Below are 24324 nucleotides of genomic sequence, written 5' to 3' on the forward strand. Positions count from 1 at the left end.
TAAAACTGACTACCCAACATGGCAATCTCAATCGACTACTTGACGTGTGATGTGAGAAGTTTGGGAATCGTAGATCTACACTCCTCGGGATACATGGTTACCTTGAGATACACATTTTTTTAAATGGGGAAGTGTAGCAGTGTATCTGGAGGAGTGCAGATCTACAGTTCCGAACTTGTCGCATTCAGGTAGTCGATTGAGTTTGCCACGTGGGTTATTCCGAATCTATTCATTTTATGTGTATTAAAAGCATGGAGGCTCATTTATAGGCCCATAAATGACGTGAATAGATACATCCACTATGAATGATCATCTCAGTGCCTTTTTTGACAAAGAAGATGACTCGATCCAGCAATAATCTCAGCTATCAACTAGTTTTTGAAGGGTTGTGCTAATATGTGCCCTAAGGGCACAGATTAAGATTCATTAAGTACACCTCCAAAACAATTTTTAATATCCTCACATGCTTATTTCTAAGGTGTATTTAATGCATCTTAACATGTGCACTTATGGCACACCTTAAAAAAATAAATTACAAAATCCATGCTAGAAGATCCGGTCCCTGATTCTAATAATTTTTATCTTTACTGAGAGAAGGTGTAGTAGAAGCGGTTTAACACCAAAATTTGACTAATAATAAATGCCTCTATTTTTATATTTAAATTTAATATAATTAAAATTATTATAGTCAGAAATTCAGAAATTTGCAAACCCCAACTCTAGAGTCACATTGATTAATTTTCAACATTACAAAACTATTTTTTTTTTTTAACTATCTAATCTAAAAAAGTTATTTAATCAATATTTTAAATTGCTAATAAATTCTTTTGAAACATGTGCATTCATACATGCCACATTTTAATATAAATAATAAATAAATAAATTTTAAAATTTAAGAATTCATATATTTAATATCTATATAATAAAATACAACAGTGGATTACAGTCCAACCATAGTGATCATCCCACTCCAACTATAATTGACTTCACATAATTTTTTCACATTATTTCAATTTATTATCTTTCCTCTTCACCCACTTCAATTTTATTATCTTTCTTTTTCAATAATGCATTTATAATTTTATTAACTTTTCTCTTTTGCCCCTCAAGCTTTATTATCTATTTATTTACTTTTATAGTAATAATAATATTATTATTTTATAATATATAAAAATATATATTTAATTGATTTAAAAATTAAAACTTAGAAGAGCTTGACTTGCGAGATGACGCCCGAGTCAACTCGGTATCTTAGGTACAAAGCAAATGAAACGAAATTCAGATTTCTCAGACAGAGAGATAGAGAGGTGGCAATTGGCAAATGCAGAGTTCCTGATTCATCCCTTCCACCACTTCGTCTTCTTCGCCAACCCAAATCGATTCTCAATCAAACTTAAACGCCTCTCTATCTCTCTCTCTTTCTCTGTCTGTATCTAAGCTTCTTTAAGCCATGGCTCTCAACATGAAAACCCTAACTCAAGCCCTAGCAAAAACCGCAGCAGTAATCGAAAAAACCGTACAAACCACAGTTCAAGAGGTAACAGGCCCCAAACCTCTCCAAGACTACGATCTCCTCGACCAGATTGGATCTGGAGGTCCTGGTCTCGCATGGAAGCTCTACTCAGCAAAAGCTCGCGGATCTACGCCCGCACAGTACCCGATTGTATGCGTTTGGGTTCTTGATAAGCGTGCAATCTCCGAGGCACGTGCGCGTGCTGGTCTCTCTAAGGCCACTGAAGATTCCTTCTTCGATATCATTCGTGCCGATGCGACTCGACTGGTTCGGATCCGGCATCCTGGTGTGGTTCATGTCGTTCAAGCCTTGGATGAGAATAAGAATGCCATGGCTATGGTCACTGAGCCCCTTTTTGCTTCGGTTGCTAATACGCTTGGTGACCTTGATAATATCGCTAAGGTGCCTAAGGAGCTTAAAGGAATGGTATGTGGTGGACAGATTTAGTTTCGATTGTTGATTTTGTGATCTTGATGAATTTTATTCTTTATTCAATTTTTTTTCTTTTTCAATCTTATATATAATTGCATTGAGCATCCAAGTAGGAATTACTTAACTAATTGGGTTAAACACCATGGAGATTTCTCTTACTCTGTATTAATAATTATAATTAAAATATTTTTATGGAATATGTGAGGATTGGGAGAGAATAAGAGAGTGATAAGCCGATAACAAAATCTTTGGTGTGGTTGAGGAATCTATTTATTGTGATTCTTCAGGAATCAAAGTTCATAGATGCAATAATAAAATCACTGAGTTGGCAATGAGTTCTCGTGGCTATTTACATGGGTGTACGACCATTATTGGGAAGAAATTGTGATTAGTTCTGGGAGGGGAATCTTTCATTTGGAGCAATAATCAGGATAATACAAGGATGTCTAGATTGGATAGATTCTTGTTCTCATGAGAATGGGAGGAACACTTTAGTTTTGTCTCACAAACATCAACATCAAACCCATCCTCTAATTACCCTTGAGGCTGGGTCTCAATGTAGTCAACCAATTTTTATTCGATTTGAGGACATTTGGTTCTTATATCCGGACTTCCATGAAGAAATAAGTGAGTGGTGGAGTGGTTTCTCCTTTCTTGGGAGCCCAAGATTTTGTTTTAGGGTATGTTTGGTAACACTTTTGAAGTCTGAAGTTTGTTTTCTGAAATCTGGTTTTGGAAAAGTTGTTTATTTGTCATTTATAAAAGCTTTTGGTTACAAACAGAATTTTAAAACATAATGGTCATTTTGACAATATTACCCTTTTGTAATTTTAATAAATTGTTAACCGAAAAACAAAACATGTTATGCATAATGAAACCATCTAAACATTTAATTTTGATTCTAATAAATCAAACATCCAAAAAGTATTGTTTTTAAACTGAATTCATACTTGAGAAAGTATATTTCAATAAGGTAATACTCAAACAATAAACAATCATGCATTTTCTAGTTGATTTACAATTTGATCATGTAAAGTGATCATATCAGATTGTGCTTGCGATGAGAAAATTTCATTATAACGTGGTGGATCTTCTGATGGTTTGGAGTCTACTAAAGGACTGCTCGCTTCGTTGACATCAACTTTATATTGTCGAAACAACTTATCATAGAGAGAAACACAACATATGATCAATCTTCATTTTTTTCTTGGTTTTGACATAATATCAAACATCTAACACATAATTATGTGTCACATATAATATTATTGTCCTTATCAATTAAACCACAATTTGAGAGCTTATTAGTAATGGTTCCTAGGTTTTACAATAAAAAAACAACAATGCAGAACAAAATCAAACAACAGAAGAATCTAAATCCAATCAATACATCTAAGCATGCATAAAAAAAGTATCATGCAGTTTACATATAATGCCCTCCCTATGAACAATGCGTTGGTAAACTTGGTCACCAACCAAACCATTGAACTTGTAAAACAAAAATTGAATGGTCAAACTCAAGATGATGAACAAGTTTGCCATGTGGAATTCATCCATGTCGTATATTGTAAATCTTAAATTTAACAAGTTTTGGCAAGTTAGCATAGATGCACCTCCTAGTAAACATAAGCATAAATGATTAATGGTGGGTACGGAAATCTAGATTTTTGTATGAGAAAATTTCATTGAAGCAATAAAGAAAGCTTGTTGAAATGAACAATCAGGAACAAACAAGGATTCAAAGACCCAAAAATACCCCAATAACTAAGCACTTGAAATGCTACACACCCAACCACCTCCCTCAAAAGTCATCAAAAAATAACTTCTAAACTCCTTGAAAAAATTTCATCAAAAAAGAGAAAATCTATAAGATCCTAATTTTTCTTCTGAACCACTTGCTTGCCTATGGTCAAAAATATAGACGGCATTTAAAATAATTTTTGATGTGCAAGCATTACCCAATTGGATTGAGATGTGAACTACCTAATCACTTCCTCATCATCCATGGAATAGATAATTTGAGCTATTTGTAGAATAGACACTAGTATCCTATGGTTTTAAAAATTGTCCAAGACCAAGATGACTACTCTAATAATTTCAATTGTTTTTTTCTTGAAACACCCAAATCAGCAAAACCTAAACCTCATACACTCAAAAAACCCTAGAGATTTTTAAATTACAAGCATATGATCAAAATTACATATATGAAACATACGATGTTAGAAGAAAAAGAGATGCCCATTAATGGATGAAAGTGGTAGATTAAAGATAAAGAGAGATCTTACTATGTTAATTTCGGAGTAAAAAATATGGGATTTTCGAACATGAAACGAGAGATAGGGGAGAGACCTTGACGACACTGTTGTAGAGGAAGGAGAGGTAGAAGAGAAAGTTAAAAATAAGGGTTTTAGGGTTTGTATAAAGAAGGGATAAGTGATAGAAATCAGTGTTTTGAGGAGGGTATTTTTGGAATAAAAAATAAAATCAGAATTTAAAAGTTTCATCCAGCGTCCCCCCATCGTTGAACCAAAACTTCTAAATTTTGGTTCTTAATTCTAAAATCTGAATCGAAACAAACAGCAATAAAGATTCTGAAGTCTGAATTTTAAAGGTGGACCACCTCCATTCAGACTTCAGAAGTGTTACCAAACACACACTTAGAAGCAAATTAAAGACTCTCAAGGATAAATTAAAAAACAGGAACAAGATTTGGGAGGATCGAGCTTAGAAAGAAAACACTCTTGAAAGATATCAAATCAAGGGATTTAGAGTCATGAATCGGCCCTGTTAGACAAATGACTCTAGAGATTTTTGGTAGATCAAGTGAGCTTTGGAGGAGGATGGTTTGGGAAAAGTATAGTGAGATGGTCTTTGGGTGGAGAATGGAGTGTTGAAATTGTCTTATGGTTGCAACATATGGAAATGCATTGTAAAGGTTCTTCCAAAATTTTGAAGAAGGATATTACAAGGTTGACAAGGGTAACAAGGTAAGATTCTAGGAGGATAGGTGGTCTGGTGTTTCACCTTTATGTCTGCAATTCCCATCTCTTTACTCTGTCTCCTCTAAAAAATATTGTTTAGTGGAGGTATGATGTCATGGGACTTTGGTTTCATGAGAGATTTTAATGATTGAGAGGTCCAAGATTTAGCTAATCTCTACCAGTTGTTTCTCACTCCTATTATGCCACCAAAAGACGACCAATAGGAATGAACATGTAACTGAGAGAGATCTTTTGAAGAGAATGAATAAACACTGCAAGAAATGATCATTAGCCTATTGGAGTTATTGTTCTATGGTGTAAGGTGTTTGACGACTTTAAAGGTGTATTTTCTGAGGATTTTGTGTTCAAATGGGACATTATGTGCTCAGCTACATGTTGTGAACATCTGTTCTTGGGTGGGTCTCCTCAACCTCCTTTTTCTTAATGAAATTATACTTATTAAAAAAAAAATCCATATGACCTAGCTTGATAACCATTCAGACCAACCACAAACCTGCTGCCCAGAATTTCAACCAGAACCTTTTTTGAGGACTGGTTCATCTTTTTAAGCCTTCCAAATTCATCTATAACCTGCCTCACCCGTTAGTCATCAATCCTGAATTTTCTCATAGTCAAACGCTAATTCTAAGTCCTACAAATCACAGATGGTTCATGAAAACCCTTTTAGTCATATGTTCTTCAATTTTTGGCAAAGCCTTTCACCATACTTAGTCTGACATCAAGCACAACTACACAACCCCAGTAGAGCCCAAAACTCAAATTGTTATTGGCCAATTTCTAAGGTATTATCGATTTACATACATGCAAGTAAACAAGTCAAAAAATTACACTATACGTTGCATGCCAAGAAGAAACAAATACACATTTCAACCTCCAAAAGGGATGGGACTACTTCATTAGAACGTTTACAGCTTACTGTCCCACCTTTCTGAGAATTACTTCTTGGGTGGATCTTTTTCATTCAAAAAGTGTAGTATCCATCAGGCTAGAATCTCCTAAATGGAATCTAATTGAATGTTTAAACCATGTTTTTATCAAACATCCTATCTCTTCCTTATAGATACCCCCAATTCCTAATATAAGGAAAATGGAAAGAGACTACAGGAATTTTCCCCCTCCAGCCAAAGGCTCCAGTTGGCCACATAGTGAAGAGATTCATCATTTTCTTGGAGCGATCGCTTTGGTATTGGAGAGTCTAAGAAACTAATTGGACAATTTCTGATAGGTTTTTTTTTTCCTGCCTAAGCTCGGTTATTGGAACCATTAAGGGAATTGAAACCAGTTTTAGAGGACTAGCTTTTACTAAAAAGTCTGTTGTAATGAAAATCTTGTGTTGATGGTTCCAGTTTTTGTACCTTGATTTTGGTTTTATGTAGGATTTCAAATGTATTTAATCTTCATTTTGATTTGTTTAATTTGCATTCTATTTTTGGTATATATTTTGAGATCTCTGGTAGAGGCTCTGTGAGTCGACACTATAATTCCAATTTGAAGCTTATCCCAGTACTTCTCTCTCACAAATTTATTTTTCATGTGAATTGGCTTTATGTGGGTTTTTTTTTTCTCTGGAAAAATCTTAATATTCATAATAATTTCTAAGTTTCTTTAGAAAAAACTATCGTGTGCATTCCATGCTCTTGTTTGTAAAACTTCCTAAAGTAGTATTTTTTATTTTATTTTTTTTGGCAGGAAATGGGACTGTTGGAGGTCAAACATGGTTTGCTCCAGGTTGCAGAAACCTTGGACTTTCTCCATAACAATGCACAGCTCATTCATCGGGCTATCTCACCCGAGGTTACAGCTTCCTCATTTTATTCTATCTTTTTTTTACATTACTATAGATTTGTATATAATATTGGATCTGATGCCATGATGTTACACATATATCCTTTCAAAGAAGCTGTCAATCTATATTTTTATCTCTTTACTGGCTATAGGTACCATCATGATCATGGTTCAAAATATTGTTTCGTTTCATATGAAACATTTCGATTTCCAAGCATACTGAGACGAATCAAAACAACAGAGAAAACAAAATTATTAAGGGTATGTTTGATTGCACATGGAAAATAGGGTGGAAAATCAATTTCCATGGAAAATGACATTTTTCAAGTGTTTGATTGCACATGGAAATGGAAATTCATTTTCCACCCCATTCAAAAAGTCCACTAAATCATGGATTTCACTTTCCCACCCATATGGGTGGGAAAATGAAATCCACCCATATTTTCCATCCTCAATTGTTCCCCACCACTACCACCACCACCATCACCATTACATTAACCTCACCGTCGTTGTCATCGTCGTCGTCACCGTCGCCGTCGGCTCCCTCTCCGACCACCTTCTCTCTCTTCTTCTTGTTCTCCATCCCTCACCTCCTCCGCCATCACTACCACCACGTTCTCCCCCCATCTTCCTCACTTACCTATGTCGTCGCCGTCGCCACCGCCACCACCGCCACCGTCGTCGTCGTCGCCATCGTCACCGCCGCCACAATCGTCGTTGTCGCCGCCACCGTTGCCATCGCCGCCGCCACCACCGTCGTCATCGTCAACACATCCTCCCCCCTCCCTCTTCCTCGTCATCTTCTTCTTCCTCTCCCCCTCCTCTCATCTTCTTCCTCCTTCTCTTCTTCTTCTTTTTTCTCATATTTTTCCATGATTTTATCCAAGTGAAATCAAACAATGAAATTTGATTTTCCAACCCTACCTATTTTCCACAACTAATTTTCCATGGATTTCAAATTCCATGGAAAGTGACTTTCCATGCAATCAAACATACCCTAAGTGTTTCAGTGATTTCTCTGTGAAATCAAAGAAGAAGATGGAAAGGGGGAGGGAAGAAGAAGAAAGAAGAGAGAGAGATTTCGGGCAGCCCAAGAGTTGCAGAGAGGGAGGTAGGGAGGGAGGAGGGAGGCTAGAGTCATGCCGGATTCTTCTCGACGTTCGAGCTTCAAGCTACCTCCTTCTTCTGTGTTTTTTTTTTTTCCTTTGACCAGAGTCTTCTTTTAAACCCTAAAATTAATGTGTCGAATGTTTCGGTGTTGTTTCGGTTTTTGAAAAAACCGAAACATAGGATCGAAACGAGATTTTAGACCATGATCATGATTACTAAGAAATCTCATGCAATACGGGCAATGTATTCCATCAGGTCGTATTTGTAATGGGTGAATTGATATGGGAACTAGATGGGTTTGAGTAGAAAGAGAGGTCCTCTTTTTCAAGCGTGGCACTTATTGTGTCAAGTGCTCAATTTTATGCATGGGCAGATCTTTTTACTATACAAGATGGAAATACCTTCTTTTGCGTTTCTTCCCAGATTATTGGTGGTTGTATTCATTAAGTAACTTGAAACTACAGATATTTTTAACAATCATTTGCTATTCATTTGGTGTCCCATGGCATTGACCCTTCTTGGTCAAAGGTTCGTAGTTTATATTTATTGATAATCAGATCTTTCTGCTGCAGACTGTCTATATTACTTCCAGTGGAGCTTGGAAGCTTGGTGGATTTGGTTTTGCGATTTCTGCAGATCAAACCTCTGGTGGTCTGAGTAGTGTGCAGCCGTTCCATTATATGGTGAGGGAAATAGAAAAGAAGCATTCCTCCATTTATTTATTTCTGTGTCTTTCTTTGCTTTTCTTTGTTCATTTTATGTGTGCTGAAAGCAGCAAAAGGAAGCTTTTGGGAGTTGTTTCTTTTTGATCACTAAGATGAATTAACCACTATTTTCATCTTCGTTTTGCAATGTTTCCAAAAAAAATTTCTTTGTTTTTTAATGCTCATCCCCCCATTGTTATTTTCCATCTATTGTAGAAATAGAAAACCAAAAGATCAGTTGCTTCCTTTTACTTGAGGGCTCCTTATTTTGGTTCGATGCTGATATTTGAACTTGTTTTCCAGTTTCATTGCATTCTGTCTTTATTAAACAACTTTCTTTGGTATTCCATCTTAATGATTGCTATTTATCTTATTGGAGTTTCAAACCAACATTCATTTGGTACGTTTTGTTTTTCCCAAAATACTTGCATCCTTCTTTGTTGATCGGTGCTGTATAAGCATAACAATGGCGTGATTGATTCAGGAACTTAGATGGAATGGATGGATCAACCGCTTGTTTGATTTGACAGAACTTTGTGTTTCCTGCTCTAGATATGCTGTTCTAGACTCTTAAATTGAAAACCTGGGCCAAACTTGAGCTTGAGTGGGAAATGTGTACAGGTCTACTGGAAACTTGGTTCAGTTTTTATCGTTTTCTTTGTATCTTTAGTTTAGAAAGATTAGTGACAAAGAAAAATGTGATAGCAATCTTGAAAATTAAACCAAGATTTCTAAAGAATATTTTGGATTCTTTCTTAACGAAATGGAGTGTCGTAGTGGTCGTTGGTTTTGATTTTTTGTAGAGGAATATTATTTGTTCTAATTTCTATGTGGCACTACAGTTGCGGCGTTGTCTTTAAGCTCTTCCCTGGTTGAACATTTCATATAAAACATTATGAATTTGATTGTTTTTCCAGTTTCGTTAACATTTTGAAGTTCATAACATTTTTCTTTACCCTTTTCACCTTCCAACATATCAAACATTTGATTCCTGACTTTATCTGAGGGTCACAACCTACAACTTCTCTTTTGGTTAATTGCTTCAGGATATATGACTACACTCCTCTGTTTTAGCATCCCATTCATCTCTGGTTACTTTGATTAAAGGTGCATTGCGTCTCCCTCATCCCTTGGTTACTCTTGTTACATTATCATTAGCTAGTAAGGAAAGGAGACAAGTAAAAAATACAGGAAAACTTTTTCCAGTCCCATTGCGAATGCAGTCCCACTTAAAAGAAAAATTATCAAAGGACTACTACATTCCTGACAAGGCTCGGATCACTTAGAAAACAAGAACTTTGGTATTGATGATGCTGTGAACTTCTTTCTACTTGCCATTGAAAACTCTTATGTTAATTTCAGTCCAATGCCCCACATGATTAGAAAAGGAAGAAGCCTCCAGATGAGCTGTTCCTTGGAAGTGAAGGCTTTGGTGTTCCAACTACTTATAAGCTCTAAGAATTAGGCAGAATGCAATAAATCCCTAACTGAGAAAAGTAAGTCTCCCTACTAGATCTAGCAAGCGCACAGTGCAGAGAAATATGGTTAACAGCTTCACTATTGGCTGTGTGCATGGATAAAAAATCAATAATAATCTTTTGCAGTGAATAAGATGAACTACAGTCAAGTCAGTACTTTATCCGAATTCTGGTCTAAACAGGAAGTGCCAATTTTGATGGAACACTGGAATTCCAAGTAAAAGCAGCAGTAAAGTAATTTCTAGGAAAAGAAACCCAAAGCTGATTAAAAGGTTAGAAATCTTTCCACAGCTGCTGATCATTATCCAATGGGGAGAAGAGTTGCGAAATTACCCGATTCAGATGATTAGCAACTCCAATAAAATGTTTCAATTATTGATGTTGCTTCTGAAAATAATTTCTGACAAATCCCCATCTAGAAACGTGAAATCCTTGAACGAGCAATTTTTACTGCCTTACATGGAATTTGAAGCTGGGCAATTGCCCATGAGTGGAAAATCACTGCAGCAAAGCTCCTCATAGAAATGGACCCTATCCCCACATGATATCAACCCTTTTACAAATTCAGCAAAAAGATTAATAGTACCTCTTTAAATGCTATGACAGATCAGCTGGATCTCCCAGCCAAAATTCTTGGGGCCATAAACAGGTAAGTCTCCAGAAGGCAGCTATGATTTCTTTATCGAGGGTACTGGTATTTATCTTTCAATTTTTTATTATTTTTTTGTGTACGTCTATCTTTGTATTTCTGTACGGTTTTACATATTGCTGGAAGTGATTGGAGTTTGTTGCAATCCATTTAGATATGATTATATTTTTGGTGGTGGTTATAGATTGCGATATTCAAATTTATACAATTTCTGTGCTAAATATGCTTTTCTTATGGCTTTATATTTTTGGAGTATCCATTATTTTGTTAAGTTAATTATGTAATGTTACTTGTAGCGTAGCTGAATCTAAATTATCTGCAACCAATAAATTTCATTTAGTTATTGGTTTCCAATTTGTTTTTGAACATGGCAGGAATATGATGTTGAAGATTCTGTATTACCACTTCAACCATCTCTCAATTATACTGCACCGGAAATGGTCCGAAGCAAAACTTTCACAGCTGGATGTGCATCTGACATTTTCAGTTTTGGATGCCTTGCCTTCCACTTAATTACTCGCAAACCTCTTTTGGACTGTCACAATAATGTCAAGATGGTACTCTTCTGATGTAAACTTGTGGTTCTTTAGTAAAATTTTAATCTTTGTATACTTTAGTGTATTGGCAACAACCGGAAGCAGTAATGGTTTTGATATGGATTTTTAGGACTTACATGTGGCTAACAAGGTTGTGGGGCTTCTTGTTTTTTGGTGGTTACACAATAAGTGCATGCATAGGCATAACATTTTTAAGTAGGTATGACATTGATATCATCATGTATACTTTATGGTTATTCGTTGACATGAATTTGGAGCTTTCATTTATGCAGCTGGTGCGATATTGCTGTGACGATTGTGTATTTAAAACTGGGTGTAAGTTACATATACACTAAGAAAATGGAGATGATCTCTAATCCAAAGGGGACTCCATTTTCTGATAATTTTCTGCATCGGACCCTCATCAAAACTCTTTTCAAAACAAGTCTTGATTTATTCAAGTATTTCTGTTAGTTGTATCATTGTATGACATTTAATTTACTCTCTATTGTATTCTTAAAATGGACTAGAGTATTTGGAAGGTTTGTTCAATGTTTGGTTCACTATATGGAAATACGGAATAAGTTGAATGGATTTGTTGGGGATCATGTGTTTGACATGTATCATTGTGACATCATATTTTTCGGTTTCTATGTTACATGCCCTTGAATAGTAGAATTTTTGCAATCACATAAGAGTTAGAAATAATGCTTTGGATTAGCGTAGAAGGGAAGAATCATTTTGTTGCAAAAAATCCATATATTGATTATTGAATAACAATTACACGTAAATATGAAGTATTTAACATGGATATAAACCATTGGTGTGGAAACAACAATTATGCTTAAAATCGAAGTATTTAATACAGATAAGAACCATTTTGTATTATTTGGGGGTAACACAAAATGATAGACTAAATTTTCAACCGTTTTTCCAATAAAAGATCCATGAATTCTTTCCTGTGAAAATTGTAGTTTCTATCTAGTCCCATTTATATTTTTTCCTTTCCTATGTACTTTCTTTCAAATAATAATCTGTTCCATTTTTGTTTTTGTTTTTGTTTTTGGGTCTTTCCAGTACATGAATAATTTGACTTACGTGTCACATGAGACATTTTCAAGCATACCTCCAGAGTTAGTTCATGACTTGCAAAGGATGCTTTCAGTGAATGAGGCTTCTAGACCGAGTGCCTTGGATTTTACAGGTAATTATTTGTACTTTATCCACCACAAAGAACCTTTGATATATTCGACATTTTCTTTTCTTACACCGTTGATGTTTTACATTGGCAAGTTGCTTCTCTTTGTTTTGGGTTGGTCTGCTTGACCCCCCTTGTTTTCCTTCTCTTAATAAAATTATCTTTATCGATAAATAAATAAAAAGTTTTACATTGGCAATTTCCATATCCTTTTGAGCGATGACTTTGTCCATGGAGTTTCTCAATGTATATGAGGTCCATATTTCAACTTAGGTTATTGGGCCTTGCTTTTTGTTATGGATGCTTATTCTGATCAAACATAGGCACTTGGGAAGGACCATTGATCAATTACTCATTGGAAATTTGCTACACAGAACATTTAAAAAAACAAATTCATTTCATTTGGAAGAAAGAATAAAACGTCAAATTTAGGCAATCAACTTAGTTGAATTTAGCCCTCATTGTGAAGTTTCAACATGCTGAATTATACGGTGCACACGTCATGTTTTATAAAAGGACATTAAGGTGACCATCCGGTAAATTATAAGGGAAGTTTGGCACTGTCATGGCTGAGGGCGAAGCCAGCTAAGGACAAGTGGGGCTATAGCCCCCACTGAACCTTTTGTTTTTAAAAACAACTCGTGATTTAGCCCCCCTTGTATTGCTCCATATTAAATATAGCCCCCGTGTTTTTCAAAGTCACTGACATGCATCCATCCCTGGCAAGGCAGACCCATCACCCACGTGTGCACTGAATTAATTTAGAGATACCCTCTGTTAATTAAAGGGCTGACATTTCTGCTTTGAAACGGTGAACCCAAAAATGACTTAGGCTAATCTCACTAACTTAGTAAGATTTAAAATCTTTCTAAGAGGCATTATACCCGCATCGATTACTAAATTGCCAATCCAACACCACAACGTTGTAGATTTCATAGAAAAACTCAAATTCAAAAAAGAAAATTTTAAAAGAAAGACTTTTTGGTGCTTGATCAAAGGTGTTGAAAATGGACGGCTGTGGAACTCCTGAATTTAAAATTAAAATTAAAATTACAATAACTGTTTTTTTCAAAGTTCTTAGTATTTTTTGCTCTACAACCCCGTGGCATAGATCATGTTTTCGGACGCCGCAAGGTAATGTGGTCAAGAAACTTTTCTTACTTAATAAAGAAATTGTTATCTTCAAAAATGTGGAAAAGCCTTCTTTTCTATGTGACACATTTTTTTTGTGTATTTTCAAAATAATTTCCTTTCTAAGTGACATTTTTTATGTGTGTGTGTGTTTTCAAAATAATGACATGAACTTCAACGGTGGATAATGACATTTTTATTGTTAGCGCTTAGCTCCCAGTGACTAAAAATCCTGGCTTCGCCCTTGGTCATGGCTGTACTCTTGGCACTCTATTTATTTTGTGAAATATTTATATTTCCAGGCTGATCAAAATAGACATTGAAACTGAAATTTAGTACCTTGCACACCATCCAAAGGGACATGATCAAGTGTGGTCAGGATTTTCATATCGAATATCATTCGTGGGAGATCTGCTCATATACTTTACTCACTAAATGGTGGTTTCACTGACTGCACATGTACAACTTATACATCTAGTGCTATGATACACTGCTTTAAACGTTTTCCTTAAGTTCCTTCACTTGAAAAATGCAATCTTGGTTGTTGGCTGAGATACTATTTTTGACTTTCATGTTTGCAAGCATCCTTGCACAAACTATTACCTTGGCCCTTGTCATTCTTTATAGAACCTACGCAAACCAATAATATCAAATTGTTAGAACTTCACAAAATTTCTGATGTCACAATTCATTTTTCAATGTGGTCTGTCAAGAATAAAACATGTATTTTTTTTAAGAGTATAATATATTGAAGAGAGGGTAAAAAATACCAGGAGGCCGAGAAAGAATAAAACATGTATTCTTGCTGCAATTGTTTGTAAATGTGTTTAGATCAGCTTATTATTAGTGGAAAATTGTTCATTCCTTGCACTTTTCTTGACATTTCATTTGTTTAATATTGAATAAGATTCTCCGTTTCACGTTTTTGTTTTATTTCATTTTTCAGGGTCTCCATTTTTCCGGGATGATACTAGGTTGCGTGCTCTTCGCTTCCTGGATCACATGCTTGTATGCTTTGTCATTTTTGCTAAGTTGTTACATGCTTTTGAAATAGAGATGGCCTAGAGTACTTTGATTGAATCTAGTAATATTTACAAGAAAAAGGTTGTAGGAATATAACTTTTGAAACTAAGAATATTATTTGCTTGCAGGAAAGGGATAATATGCAGAAATCTGAGTTTCTGAAAGCATTGTCAGATATGTGGAAAGATTTTGATTCCCGTGTATTGCGGTATAAGGTTTGAACTGTTTCTTGTCCCATTGGTATTTTGTCCATTTATACCCTTTGTTATGATTTGTTGATGTGCTGAGTTTTCAAACTGTAAACATTGCTGTATATGTGTAGAAAATGTTAATTAATGAGTAATCCTTTCTATACTTTTGAACATGGCTTCACTTTCTTTGCAAGTATTTTAGCTGAAAAAAGAAAAAATAAATCCATTTGTTATAAGATCTCATCTTAACTACATATTTTACTGTTTTTAACAAACATATAAGTTGGTATGGTTCTGTGTTGCTTAGTTGAGAACCTCTTGGTTTCAAAGTTATTTTCTTTGAGTAATGATCTCAATTATTAGGCTTACGTGGTGGTTTACATTACTAGGGTACAAGATAGACACAGGCAGGGTACATCATGAAGGGTAGTGACGTGCAAAATTGGCTGTGAATTGTGCCATACTGCCATACTTAATGCACTATTTGTATCTCTTCACTTGGATGTAGGAACTTTTTAAAAATCAGTTGCTTTCTTTTATTACATCTGAAGCACATGAAATTAATAGCCGTCTCATTGGAATGTGGAATGTTTTCATGATATGAATCCATGCAGGTACTTCCACCCCTTTGTGCAGAGCTTCGAAATATTGTTATGCAACCAATGATTTTGCCCATGGTTCTCACAATAGCAGAGTCTCAGGTACTACATGAATCCTCACGTTTAAGCTTCAACCATATATGTGTTGTTTACCGATCCAGTTAGTTCAAACTTCAAAATGTGGTGGGAAAGTAATGTTCTAAACATTTGGTAAACATTAGGGCTGAGAAAGAATAAATATTTAAATATTCATATTCTTAAAATAGCATGGTTATCTAAAAGTTGCCAGTCAGCAGTTGTATAGTGTTAACCACATGGTTCTTTGGTTGAAGTTGGACCATTGAATTTATATGCAAACAAAAGTATAGAGTTGCTTAATCTTCTGTAAAATTATATAAGCTGCATTATATGTAAGGATGCATGGGCTTATTGGCTTAACAAATTAAATAAAATGAATGAAATAGCAATCTCAAATCCTCTGACTTTGCCCTCCCTGAATTTCATGATGAAAAACAAGCCCTAAAGACTAAAAAGTGCCTTGAGTGGCATATGTGTCCAATTTCCTGCAGTCATTAGGCCTTCCATTACTTCGTGTTTTCGTTTACATTTTTCTTTGATAAACAAAGCATGTAATTGAAAAAAAAAAAAAACATATATTAGGGGAGGAAAAGTTATTGATGTTTTTTTTTTTTGGAGGTATATTGACCTCTGGGGAAAGGAAAACGATAGTATTATGGGAAGTTTTCAATCCATTGTAGAAATACTAAGGAGTGATTGAAATGCGGAGAAATTTTCATTGAAACTTAAGGAATATGAATGTACATGCTTAAGCCATCATATGCTTGTTCTTGACCAAAATAGTTCTTGTTTATACATGAAAGTGATAATCATACTATTTTAAGTGCATAAGGAAATTACAGATGCCCTACAACTACATAAACTAATGTTTCCCCATTCCCTTACAACCTGGCACTTGATATGCTGCCACGTCTCATAATATTCAACCATGCTCAACCTGTCTTACATTATTCTATAGTCTATTAGATATTGTGTACTGTACAGACTGTAACTATTATGTTGACCGAGATTAATGCACCTTTTGCTTAAGCAATATCATTGCTTAGTATTATTTTAAGAGGTTTAAGTAATTTTTTTTTTGTTGTGTTTTAGGCATAATTAATGTAGAAGTTATTAAAAGGGTAAATGAATTGGTAGAATAGCTATATCACTTCTGTTTTTCCCAAGGGTATTATAGCTAAACTTCATAACAATTTTATATTTAATATAACTTAAATTATTTATTATGGGAGATGGGAGAGATTTCCAATGGTAGCACCAATTATGTTTCCTTGGACCTTTTATGTTCATTGATCAATCCAGTGCATCCATGGATTCATGATTGGATATCACACCATGATGCTTTTAACATTTATTTATCTTATTGTAGGATAAAAATGATTTTGAACTATCAACACTACCAGCACTAGTTCCTGTCTTGACTACTGCTTCAGGCGAGACACTGTTGCTTCTTGTGAAGCATGCAGAGCTCATTATAAACAAGGTGAATAGAATAGTTTTTTTGTTTTTGTTTTTTTTTTAACTATTTATGGTAGATAACATGATGCTGCTTTTGATAGTGGAATTATTCCCAATATTACCTTTGAATAAATAATCCTAAGATATGTTCCAACAATTTATTTCTTCCTTCCGTTTTCCTTTTCTTGGAAAAAAAGTTGACACAAATTCTGTATATATGTTCAGTTCAATGTTCCACATACCTCTATGTCCATTTATTTTATCAAAAAAATCTTATATGTTCTCAAAATGCAGACTGGTCAGGAGCACTTGATATCACACGTCCTTCCCTTGCTTGTTCGATGTTATGATGATAATGATGTTCGCATACAAGAAGAAGTTTTGAGAAGAACAGTCTCCCTTGCAAAACAACTTGATGTTCAGGTGGTTCCCCCCCTCATAGCCGTGGATTTTTTACAGCAGTAATTTGTCAATAATTTCTTATTGCAATTGGTCACTGAATCAGCTAACATATTTCAAATTCTACTTAACAGTTGAAAAAAGGACATGTGAACTTTACTGAATAAAAATGCATTGATATTTCATAATTTATGTTTGCCTGGTGTATAACTTTACTGAACTGCTAGATTCATTTGAACTTTTACACCATATGTACATGTATTCTGGAATTAATTTTAGTTTCAGTGTCATCAAATGTGATAATCCTTTAGGGGAAAGTTCCCTTACTCTCGTTTGGATCCATTCCAGCAGTGGGTAACCACACGGAGCTTCAACAATGGGAGAAAGATCTAGAAATCTCTTCAGTAACAGATTGAAGAACTGATTGATAGAAATAATCGGAGGAAATTCTTATAGAGTAAAGACTTCTCAGGCGGATAGACTAATCTTCAACTTCTAAAAGTAATGAAGGATAGCCTTTTGGGTCCTTTAGAGAGGGAGAGTGAATTGTTGGAGACTATTCACTGGGTGAAAGGAGAAGGATGAAGTCCTATAATGACCGTAGAACTGAAGATCGTTGCTAACATTCACCCGATTTAATTTGAATTTTTTGGTTAATAAGCATGTTTAAATGATGTTTATACTGGTTTAAAAGCGTTTAAATGGAGTTGTTAAATTGTTACGAAATAGTTGCAATTCAAGCGATTTGATTTGCATTAGATTTTCCACTTATTAGTGTAAATATTGTCTTCGTGGATAGACTATTCTATGCTGTGAGAGTTCATAACTGTGCAACATTTTGTTCCATGCATATTCATTTGTATAAGAATGATAATCTCACAACATGATTACATTAATAGATATAGAATTATATATATACTTCTATAAAATAATACTAATGGAAGGTTAAGCTGGATTTATATTATTCATGCTCCGGAGTGTTTGATATCTGTCATGCATGTCTAAAATTGAACACCAAAATCAGTTATTATCCAGGGAACACTTTATTGCTAAGATTTTCCTTTATCTAGGTCTTCTTAATGAGATTATTGTGATCTTATCTTTCATTTTTCACTATTTTTCTTTTCTTTTCTTTTCTTTTCTTTTTCTTTTTCTTTTTCAGTTGGTAAAACAAGCAATTCTGCCTCGTGTTCATGGTTTGGCGCTTAAGACAACAGTGGCTGCGGTATGTAGGTCTTTGTTATTCTGCATTAATGTTATACAAAACATTAATCTTTTTGAAGATTGGTTACTTTTTTCTTCGACAAAAAAGATTAATATCTTGAGTTGCTAGCTAATAATTTGTTATCAAAAGTAGGCTAGATACTAACTGAATGATAATCATCTGTTTGTTTTTTGGTTTTTTGATAGGCAGCTGAATGATAATCATTTGTTATTATCGTAGTTGCTTTTACTATTGCCCTATAATCGTCATACCATTATATGTGAAGATAGTAATGAATCATATGTACAATGAATCAAACATCACTGGTTATATTTGGGTCTACAAAGTCTCTTGAGTTCTGCAAGACTAGAGTGTTAATCACATGGAAAGACTCAACTTAATGGTGACCATTTGTTTTTCCTGCTGAAACCTGATGGACATAATCATGTTTAGAAAGAAGTTCACATCTAAGTTTTCAAGGTCAATTCTCTTTGTTCATTTAGCAAGGATTGTCATGCACAAATCGAATAAAAATCTTTTTAATCATTTATTCATGTGAATTTCATAATTAAGCTAAAGATCCTAATCTGGACTTTGTAAAGCATCATAGTTGTATTTCTCCGAGGGGGCATCTTGATTTATCTTGTTGAAAATCTGCTTAAGGAGAAGAAAATATTTTACAAGCAATGTGTATCTCTTTACCAACGAGGGAAGTTGGGGCATAATTGTTTGGCCTCTTTCCTTTGGGCCAATGCAATATATGAACTTCTAGGTCTGAGAGCGGATTCCTTCCTACTTACCGGCCATTTTTGTTTTTCAATTTTTTGGAATTTAAATCTTAATTTTGTAAAAGTTGGATTGATTACTTGCTTCTGTGTTACTTGACCAACTTGCTGGCGACTGTATTTCATTTCGGAGTCATTTCCAACTGTCTTGTAACTGGGCATGATTCTTTGTTTTCTTGAAAATGTTATATATTAGTGGGAATTCCCCGACCAAAAATATTAATATGAACCATTAGATACTATTACTGGCAGGTGAGAGTGAATGCTTTGCTATGCCTAGGTGATTTGGTAAGCACACTTGATAAACACGCTGTTTTGGACATCTTGCAAACAATCCAACGGTGTACGGCTGTTGACCATTCCGCTCCCACACTTATGTGTACTTTGGGTGTTGCAAACTCAATTCTCAAACAGGTAATCGTTGACACCTCTTTACATTTATTGTGCTCAAGGAGGTAACTGTACAAAGATGTTTTTGTATTAATCACATATTTGGCTCAATGATTCACCATTCTCGTGGCATTTGTCTTTGCTTTATTTAGAAGATACATGAAATATTGTGAGGAATTACAGCTGATTATTTTTCTGGTTCAATGTGTCTGTCTTGTTCAGTATGGCCTAGAATTCACTTCAGAGCACGTGCTACCACTACTCATGCCACTTCTCATAGCCCAGCAATTAAATGTTCAGCAATTCGCCAAATATATGCTCTTCGTGAAAGATATCCTTAGAAAGATAGAAGAAAAGCGAGGTGTGACTGTGACCGATTCAGGAACTTCTGAAATAAGAGTAACACCTGCAGTGAATGGGGTTCAGTCTGAACCTTTAAAGAAAACAAATGCGACCACCTCCTCTTCAACCAAGAGCAGTACCTCATGGGATGAAGATTGGGGTCCGGCAATAAAGGGACATGTCACCTCCCTCCAGCCTTCTGGAACCAACATATCATCCATGCAGACAATGCCGGCTCCACTACCTGTTACCGTCACACAATCACAACCCTCCACAATATCTTATGGATTAAGTCAGCAAAATTCTTCGTCTGTTCCGTCCGTTGACATAGAGTGGCCTCCTCGATCATCTTCTGGTCTTGCCCCTCAATTAGGTGATAGTGAGAAACAGAAGCAGAACTTGGGAGTGTCCAACACTAGTTTTGATGATTTCGATCCTTTCGCTGATTGGCCCCCACGGTCTAGCAATAGTTCCTTAGGGCTTCCTACTCAGAAATCAGGGTTCAACGCAAATACCCAAAGCAGCATAAACTTCTCCACCTACAACAATCCCATTAGCATGGCCAACCAATATCAGGGGAGCTCTAATTTGAATACCAATAATCAAAACAGTGGAGGATTCAATACCCACAATTCTATTGGCCTCTCAAGACAGAATCAGGGAAGTTCGATTTCAACTACCAACAACCTTAATAGTGGGGGATTAAATTCCCAGAGTTCTATTGCATTCTTGAGACAAAATCAAGGGAACCCGGCATTGGGTATTGGAAACTCGAATTCTTCTACTATGGGTTCATATACTGAAAAGAAAGCAACTGACATTGGATCCATATTTGCTTCTTCCAAGAACGAACAGACTGCACCAAGACTTGCTCCTCCACCAATAACGGCTGTAGGAAGAGGAAGAGGGAGGGGAAATCAAGGACAATTTGGGGCCTCTTCAGCATCACGGTCTAGTAAACCCAAATCATCTGAACAGCCACCCCTTTTGGATTTGCTGTAATGGGGGATTCTACTTACAATTTATGCCCAAAGAATATCTGGATCGGTCCCTCGTCTTGCAAGAGTATCGGGTGACATTCCCTGAGGGGGTATCGACTCCTGGTGATGGTAAGCTTTGTTTTAGTGATAGTTTGTTCAGTGCGGCATGCGTGTTGTAGTTTTATCGTGAACGACTTGTGGTCTAAAGCATTTCCCCATCTTTTACATAATTTTCTGATTGAGAATATTTTTATCAGATACGTGTATTCTTTAGTGTAGCTCCAGCTCCTTTGATAGATAAGTGTATTCTTTGGTACAGCTCCAGCTCCTTGACGGCGGAGTCTGGATGTAATAATCAAAATTGAATGTCTAAATTACTCATCCAACTTTTTGAGTAATCTACTTTTCTTACTCTCTTGATGAATTGGCACGAACTGAATCCAAAGAGCACACCTAACAGCTGTGGGAAATATATGTTGCTAATTCTAGTGTTGAGAAAATTGTATGATTTGCTCTATCAAAGATTGAGAAAAAAGACAGAATGGTTTGAAACAACATGGACAGCTGGGAATGATACCCATCAATGATAAGAGGGATGGCTTCCGAAGTCACTGACCAACTTATCATCCCAATTGAGTGTTTTCGCTTGGTTAAAATGACCAAAGAGAGTTTTGTTCCACGCATACATTTTTATTGAGACCCAAGTCTTCATTTACTGAAATTGAAATCATATTCGTATCTGTTTTCACTTTCTCCAGTCATGTTCTTTGGGGTCGTCTTCTTCTCTTAGGACGAGCAACTTGAAAATTCCTTCTAATTGAGGTTGTGATCCATCTTCGTTAAACATACGAGCTATTTCAGTTAGCTCTTTTAGTTTATAGTTGATTGGAGTCAATCCTACATTTTTCGAATGTGTTTGTTCTTTATCTTTTCATCCGTGCAACTCAATGCTTAATTTATTAAGATGATGCTTCTTAACTGTCTGATATTTGGGTGCAATGGCCAAGGTATCCCTCCAAATAGGGAGAGGTCTTGAGTTCAGGCTCGCTCGTCGGCCACCCACTATATCCCTGCGTACTTAGTGTATGTGATTTGTGGGGTATTGCATGTACCTGGGGGATTATGTGAGATATGATGCTCTAAGAGGCCAGTTGCCTCACCCCTGCTAGTCGGGCCTACAGTTCAGGATCCCATCACCCAAAAAAGAAATTGATTTTATCATACCTTATGAAATTTTCTTTTTAATTTAATTGGTTTGCGTTCGTCACGTATCATCCAAAAGTGTAGTTTCACTTTAGCCATCTAGCTCTGATTTTATCAGCAATATCTTCAATAATTTCTCTAATTCTTGTTTAATTGCAAGACTCAAAATAATGGAGATCAAGTGTTTTTCTCATTGAACACTTCTCCTCTTGGTGCTTAGTTTTACCAAGTATTTCTAGACTATCATTTTTTACTAAACATTTCTCCTCCCTTCTTGGGTGTACATATTAAAATCACTATTTTTATTTCTATTTGACTCTTTCTTGAAAACTCTGCATATCCACTTATTTATATTTGAGGGGGGAATCTAGTACATGCCAGCATTTCATGATAGCAGCCCATTTTGCACTAAAATTTGGACTCTTTTGTCAGGGGCGGCCATCACAACCCGAGAATGATGGAGGAACCCTCCTCGTTACAAGATAGTGGCATTTTGTATTATTTCACATCTTTACGTTGCCACACGTAATCCAAACGAGAGGATTCTACCAAAATTTTGAAATGGGATGGCCGCTTCAAAGTTTTTTCATGACAACTCTCCTCTCAACATCCGTCCCCTCCTCTCTTTCAATGACCACAGTCACTTCTCTTTCTCTGTGTCCCCATGCATCAATGCTCGGTCCTCATGCTTTATACCAATGTTTTAAAATCTGAACCGACAATTAAATTGGAAATTTATCAAATTGATTGGATCAATTTATATTTATTAAAAAAATTAAAAATGTATATTGTATATACCGCCTTTTTTTAATATTAAATTACCTATTTTAGAAAAATAACAATCATCACAAAACCTGATAGTTCACTTATCAAACCAATTTTGTTACAAAATATGGTTTAACTGTTTAGATCACTTGTTCAGTCCGATTTTCAACACTTGCTGAAGCCTTCATGTGGAGCACATGCAATGGGACGGTACCCATCATTCGATGCTTCCATTCCACCTAAGAAATGTTGGAGCTCCAATAGGGCTTGACATGATGGATCGGTGCACAAATGTTCTTCGTTTTGTGTCACACTTTAGTCAAGATTGAAAGGAGTTCATAACGATTACCTAATCTCATCCATTGGCATATGTTCACATGCATCCATGTGATGCACATGCAATAGGTCTAAGTAAACTGTTTGTTGGAGCTTCTATAGGGCTCGACGCGATGGGTCTGTCCATAGATTTTCTTTTCTTTTGTCTCATTTCTCTCGAATGGTTGAAGGAAAATTGTACATAAAGATTACTAATCTCACCTATTGGCACATGAATTCCATTTTGAGTAAAATATCAAAAACAAAAATAAAAAATCCAAACGATAATAAGTAATCTGATTATTCGTGAATCATTCTTTCAAATTACTTCCATGGATTGGACAAATTATTCAAGATCTAGTTGATAGGACAAGAACCAATAAATAGGTGGAAGAATAACTAGAACCCTCTTATAAAAAAGGTCCCCCCCTCCCCAAAACTTTGGTCGAAAGGCCCCATGACATGGTATTGCATGAGGATCATAGTCTTTTAGTAGGGTAGGGACCCACAATATAATTCAACTGCATTTAGTACAGGAGTATTTATCCATTGAAGTTCATCTCATCTTTTCGAGTTTGGTGCTTAAATTATCAAATGTACCTTCATTCAGTACAAAGAAATAATAAATAAATAAATAAAAATCATGATAATTTGACTCGAAAAATTGTACCCGATCTGTACTCAATTGACATGGCAAGTGCATAGAACCATACATCTTTTTGTTTGGGATACATAAGGAAAAAAGACTACGGTTATCTGCACTTGCACATCAATTATGTACAGATCGCGTATATTTTTTCGAGTCATTTTATCATTAGTAAAAAAAATTATGTTTTCTAGCAAATGCATTGTGTTTTCACAGCGCACTCAAGTTTTACATTGAATTCATTGAATTTAATGAAAATTGTTAATGAACCACGACAATTGGTTTCACAAACTGTTTCTACCACATTTACTATATCCACGAAAATTAGACCAAATTGTACCATCCGTAGTTTGGTACAAGAGTGTGAGCCCTAACTCCAAGTCCATCCAAAATAATTGTCCACCGAGTTGA

The 24324-nt window shown here is 35.5% G+C and overlaps 1 protein-coding gene across 1 annotated transcript; it reads left to right on the forward strand.

Moving 5' to 3' along the window:
* Positions 1–1271: 1271 nt before the first annotated feature.
* LOC147390505 (SCY1-like protein 2 A) lies at positions 1272–21395 on the forward strand. The gene is made up of 13 exons (XM_086457230.1): positions 1272–1939; positions 6634–6738; positions 8412–8522; positions 11045–11227; positions 12284–12410; positions 14482–14543; positions 14687–14773; positions 15364–15450; positions 16796–16909; positions 17179–17307; positions 18446–18508; positions 19525–19686; positions 19885–21395. The coding sequence occupies exons 1-13, from the start codon at positions 1451–1453 to the stop codon at positions 21004–21006; spliced, it is 2841 nt and encodes a 946-aa protein (XP_086313356.1). The 5' UTR covers positions 1272–1450; the 3' UTR covers positions 21007–21395.
* The last annotated feature ends 2929 nt before the right edge of the window (positions 21396–24324 follow it).

The sequence above is a fragment of the Akebia trifoliata genome, chromosome 11 (genome assembly GCF_017979445.1).
Source record: "Akebia trifoliata isolate Shusen 1 chromosome 11, ASM1797944v1, whole genome shotgun sequence".
Lineage (NCBI taxonomy): Eukaryota > Viridiplantae > Streptophyta > Magnoliopsida > Ranunculales > Lardizabalaceae > Akebia > Akebia trifoliata.

Bases quoted from the DNA above. Each gene is read 5' to 3' on its own strand.
- LOC147390505 (XM_086457230.1), top strand. From the start codon at position 1,451: ATGGCTCTCAACATGAAAACCCTAACTCAAGCCCTAGCAAAAACCGCA. The intron at 17,308-18,445 runs GTGGTTCCCCCC...TTTCTTTTTCAG, and splicing joins CAAAACAACTTGATGTTCAG to TTGGTAAAACAAGCAATTCT. The intron at 19,687-19,884 runs GTAATCGTTGAC...TGTCTTGTTCAG, and splicing joins CAAACTCAATTCTCAAACAG to TATGGCCTAGAATTCACTTC.